Source organism: Dinoponera quadriceps, unplaced genomic scaffold (assembly GCF_001313825.1).
Source record: "Dinoponera quadriceps isolate SergipeBrazil2010 unplaced genomic scaffold, ASM131382v1 scaffold3090, whole genome shotgun sequence".
NCBI classification, from domain to species: domain Eukaryota; kingdom Metazoa; phylum Arthropoda; class Insecta; order Hymenoptera; family Formicidae; genus Dinoponera; species Dinoponera quadriceps.
Window position 1 is genome coordinate 2414 of NW_014557085.1, and position 5928 is coordinate 8341.

The window sequence follows — 5928 nt, forward strand, 5'->3', positions numbered from 1 at the left end:
TGGCTTCTATTTACAGGGCGTGGCAACGCTTGCCGCGCGGCGGAAATTTGTAGGGTAACCAATCAACATGCCGTTTTCCGGCTAGAACTAGAAGTTTATTGGTTTCCGCGCGAACTTCCGCTGTACGGCAGCGTTGCCGGGTCCTGTGGGCAGAAGCCATTAGTAGCATACGGTGTGTTTTTCAAAGGATTTCTGAATATGGATGCTTTTGCATGCTGTGTAACTTGCATAAGCGTAACTTGCATCAACCAATCAAATCCGCCATGGTAATTCGTAATTAGGTAATTGAGACGATTTGATTGGCTGACCCAAGTTCCGCTTACACAAGTTACACCGCATGGGAAGGCCTGATGCATAATGCATACTGTATCATACTAACAGTGCATTCTATTTATCGCTCACAACAATTGCGAGCATTAACTTAACCTTGTTTTTCTTAAATGTTAAACATAGACAGAACAATGCGATCGTTGCAAGCGTTAAGTGGAAACTGCCTGGAGTGTTTCAGAACGCTAGTAGTTTGCTCACGGTGTGGATTCCTGAACGCAATCTAAGGTGACTCAATTTAAATGTCCATTTTCTATGGGTGCGTTCAAGGAGACGTTATTTATCACTTCCGCGCCATTCTATCTTTATTACTTTTTATATGTATAAGGATAGAATGATGCGGCAGCGCTAAATGACGTCTCCTTAAACGCACCTTATATAAATCGTTTTATACCCGTATCAGACTACGGATTGGAGATTGAGATTGAATTAAAAATTTTCCAATCAGTGCAAAGTTCACTAAATTTCACTAAATATAAGTTTAGTTAACTTTGCATTGATTAGTCAAATTCAATTCAATTTCAATCTCCAATTCATAGTCTAATACGGACTTTAATGTCTTCTGTCCACAGGACGCGGCAACGCTTGCCGCGCGACAAGAAACGACGGTAACCAATCAGCGTGTTTTTTTCCTGGAAAACTAAAAGTTTATTGGCTGCCGCGTCGTTTCTTGCCGCGCGGCAAGCATTTCCGCATTCTATGTGCAGAGGTCATAAAGCCCTAAAATTTGACTAATCAGTGCAAAGTTCATTAAGCTTCATTAAACTTTAGTTCAGTTAACTTTATACTGATTGGCGAATTCAATTCAATCTCAACCCCCAATCCGTTGTCTGATACAAGCTTAAATTCATCTTCATATACTGTACGGTTTATTTCATTGGCTATGGAGCAGCTGAAGATGAATTTAAGACGGCCTTAAATATAAGATCTGACTATGAATATTGGTCCTAATATAGCCGATATCTCGTCTCACCAGTATCGGTCTCCTTGCCGACGAATTGACTTTACGTTGCGTCCAGGTATTTGTTCATGCTTTAAGTACATTAGTAATTCTTCGTTCGAAAATACTTTTTTTTTTACTGAATATACATAATTTTGATTTTTAGATTCTTTATATAAAAAATAGGAATATATAGATTCATATATTCTTATTAAAATCTTATTAAAATCTAAGATGAAATCCTAAAATACTAAGCGTTTAATATTGTAACGTAATCTTAACAATCTTATGAAAGATATACTGTTATTTTTCACGACGATATTTTAACTGCAAGATCACTTTGTTCAACATGTCATCGATAAGACGTTTTGTATTGGCTCAATCGATACGACGAAATGGTTTATTGACTACAACATTTGCACACAGGTATGTTTACATTTTCTTATTTATTTCTTTATTATTTATTTCTCATTTATTTTTGGCCGTGTTTTCTTTATATTATTTACTATTTAATAATGATAACATGAGGTTTGTTTTCTATTTCTGAACTGACTGCATTAGTTTAAGAAGGCTACATTCTAATTTTTATTTCCAGTACTGAATATTTCGCACTTCTGCTAGAAGACGGTCACATCTCTGAAATTATCAAATTCGAGTTGTTGCCACGATCGTGTTAGGAATAGACAGTCACATCTCTGAAATTATCAAATTCGAGTTGTTGCTACGATTATGTCAGGAATGTTCTTAGCAGAGATGAAATTTCTAGTTTGCGTTACATATATTATAGATTTTTTAGCACTGGCAGTGAATATTTGAGTGTAGCCTTTTTGAACTAATGCATCCAGTTCAAGAATAGGAAACAAATCTAATGATAATTTAATAATAGTATAATTTTATTGGTTATTATATATATATTTATTTATTGGTTATAATATATATATATTTGATTTTATATTTTTTAATTATATTAGATCTATAACTCCTGGCACAAATTGCATTCAATCATTTAGGGGTAAGAAAGATGATAGTACTTTAAGCTCATCAGCTTCCTTGTTTCATCCTGTGCCTGTCAAGCCAAATCCAGATGATATAAATGTAGGTGCAGAATTGACCGGAGTTCTAAAGAAAACAGATCTTCTGAAAATATTAAATTCATTTGTACAGAAGACAGAGATCAAGGAATTATCTCAGCAATATGGATTAAACAGTATGTTTAAAATTCAATATAAATATTGATCATTGTTTTGATTAAGATATTAATTTTAGGTTTCCTTCAAGGACAAGCTTTCACAAATTTTAGACAATATTGTTTAGAAACACAAACATTGCCTGTGGATCTCCATATAGTATTAAGTGATATTCTTCAAGGAGCTGGAAATGTCACAGATATTTTTCCATATTTTTTACGCCATGCTAAACAGATGTTTCCACATATTGATTGTTTGGATGACCTTAAAAAGATTAGTGATCTACGATGTCCTGCTAACTGGTAAAATGTTATATATTTACATATTATTTTTTTGAAAAACAAATATTTGTTATATACATTTATATGTTACTATTATTTTAATTTTATATATGTATGAAAAAAATTTTTAACAGCTGATTTTATTATCAATGATTTCAGGTATCCTTTTGCAAGAGCAAAAAATAGGAAAATAATCTTTCATGCTGGACCAACAAACAGCGGGAAGACTTATCATGCCCTAGAGAGGTTTATCAATGCAAGAAGTGGAGTGTATTGTGGACCACTGAAATTATTGGTCGTGGAAGTGTTTCATAAATGTAATCAGAATGTTAGTACTGACTGTATATTTTTTAATTATTTTGTTATTAATTATATTGTCATATAATGATATGTTGCATTATGGTAACATATTTATTTCAGGGAACACCATGTGATTTGTTAACTGGAGAAGAACGGACATATGCCAAAGGACCCGATAATCCATCAAATCACTTATCTTGTTCTGTAGAGATGGTGAATTTACAAAGCAACTGTAAATATAATTGTTATATTTCATGATACAATGTTCATACACGAAAGTTGTACCGATATAAAATATGGTTTATTGTAGACGAAATAGCTGTAATTGACGAAATTCAATTAATGCGCGATCTTAGTAGAGGCTGGGCATGGACAAGAGCTCTCTTAGGAATACCTGCAGATGAAATACATCTATGTGGTGAAGCTGCTGCTATAGACTTGGTAAATGCTTTTTATCCATGTGTTATATATTGTAGTTAATTAGTGGCTTATTCGGTAATTATAAATTAATATAATAATTAACTCCCAATAATAAAAAATTATGTATATATAGGTAAAAGCTATATGCTTTTCAACAGGCGAAAATGTGGAAGTTCGCAGATATAAGAGATTAACACAATTGGAAATAGAGAATCAGGCGCTTGGTTCTCTAAATAACGTTCAACCGGGAGATTGTATAGTCTGTTTTAACAAGAATGATATATTTACTGTTTCGCGTTCTCTTGAGAGCAGAGGAATAGAGGTGGCAGTAATATATGGTAGTCTACCACCTGGTACAAAACTGGCACAAGCTGCAAAATTTAATGATCCTAAGAATTCTTGCAAGGTCTTGGTAGCAACCAATGCGATCGGAATGGGTTTAAACTTGTAAATTTCGTGTCATATATGTGTTACATTAAATTCAGTGTTGCACGTAATGCACATTTTAAAGTTCTAAAAGATATACATATTCACTATAGGAAATCATCGTCTAATATAAATTATATATATTTATAGGCACATTCGAAGAATTATATTTTATTCATTGATTCAACCAACAATTAATGAAAAAGGTGAAAAGGAAATGGATATTCTATCTGTGTCTGCTACTTTACAAATAGCAGGTCGTGCTGGACGTTATGGCACGATATGGACTACAGTAATATTTCCAACTTTTTCCATCATACTAACATCATTTGTGATTGGCATAATACTACAATACAAAAGTAAATTTGGTTATGTGATGTGTAAAAATACATTTTTCTTGCATGATAGGGCTATGTAACGACGTTTAAGCGAGAAGATTTGCCTACTTTAAAAAATCTACTAGATCAAACGCCAGAAATAATAACGCAAGCTGGTCTTCATCCAACAGCAGATCAAATCGAGTTATATGCTTATCACTTACCAAACTCATCGTTGTCTAATCTCATGGTGAGTTTTATAGAATCATTAAAAATTATTTGTACATAATGTACCATTCGTAATATTTTTTACATTTCAGGATATCTTCGTATCCTTGTGCACAGTCGATAATTCTCTTTACTTTATGTGCAATTTGGATGACTTTAAGTTCTTAGCTGATATGATACAGCATGTTCCTCTGCCTCTCCGAGCGAGATATGTGTTTTGTTGCGCACCGATTAACAAAAAATCACCATACGTATGCGCTATGTTTTTAAAGGTATAGTCAAGTTCTAGTTATATATATATATATATATATATTTAAAATATATATATTTTTATGATTTACAATTACAAAAAGTATTCCTTGCATTAAATTAGTAAAATTTATTTTATATTTTTTGAAATATAATTTTGCATTCAGATTTATAGTATAGATATATGTATACATGAACACACACACACACACACACACACACACACACACACACATTTATATACAATTTTATTATCATCATCATCACATTTTATCACTATATATATAATATAAAATGCAAAATATATATTCTAATATATTAATAATATATATTATAATATATTTCTAGTTTGCACGTCAATATAGTAAAAATGATGCAATAACATTCAGTTGGTTGTGTCAGCATATTGGATGGCCATTCACAACACCAAAAAATATCCTCGATCTCGTTCACCTGGAAGGTGTATTTGATGTTCTGGATCTTTACTTGTGGTTAAGGTAAATAAAATATAATTAACCCTTATTTTGGCATATCCTTATTCATCTTGTGTATGTGTGTATGTGTGTGCACACATACGTATAATTATTTTATATACATATGTACATATATACATACGTATATATGTGCGTATACATATTTATTTATTTTTTGTAGTTATCGTTTTATGGATTTATTTCCGGATGCTAAAATAGTACGTGACGTGCAGAAAGAACTCGATGCGCTAATTGAAGCAGGCATAATCAAACTAACAGTATTATTGTCAAATTCCGATGCAGGTAAGTGTGATTTTTACGTATACACAATATTAATGTTGTAATTTATATAAGCTGTCCCATGAAATTATTATATTACCGATGTCGTTTCAGATATAGTCTTAGCCAAAAATGAAGCACTTTTATATTTTAGAATATTTTTAACTAGAAAAGATTTAAACAAATTAAATACGAAGATAGGTAAATAAGATATCCATTTAATGTTTTCAATATTTGGTTGACTTTCTGTTCGCTTTTATCATCGTTGCTATCTTCGGCATATTTAACACTAAACGGCAGCATTGTTCCACGGTTCTGTCATCTCATTCTTGCTATAATGCATATTCAAGGATGGCATCCCACAGCATGTATTTTCCACGTAATGCATATCGCATAACCAATCACATCTTTCTATTCTTTTAGAAGTTCCAACAGAAATACCAAACGTCCCATTTCATTGGTTACACAGTTATATGTTATGTGGAAAATATATGCCATGAG

At 32.3% G+C, this 5928-nt stretch overlaps 1 protein-coding gene across 1 annotated transcript; it reads left to right on the forward strand.

Annotated features, from left to right (window-relative positions):
- Nucleotides 1-1312: 1312 nt before the first annotated feature.
- Nucleotides 1313-5457, forward strand: LOC106748611 (ATP-dependent RNA helicase SUV3 homolog, mitochondrial; the record flags this gene model as incomplete). The annotated part of the gene is made up of 13 exons (XM_014627307.1): nucleotides 1313-1346; nucleotides 1602-1693; nucleotides 2239-2474; nucleotides 2534-2756; nucleotides 2895-3063; nucleotides 3156-3267; nucleotides 3346-3476; nucleotides 3589-3902; nucleotides 4032-4173; nucleotides 4290-4448; nucleotides 4519-4698; nucleotides 5024-5172; nucleotides 5330-5457. Coding segments are annotated over exons 2-13 (2020 nt in total), but the record flags the coding sequence as incomplete, so codon positions are not given.
- Between the last annotated feature and the right edge of the window lie 471 nt (nucleotides 5458-5928).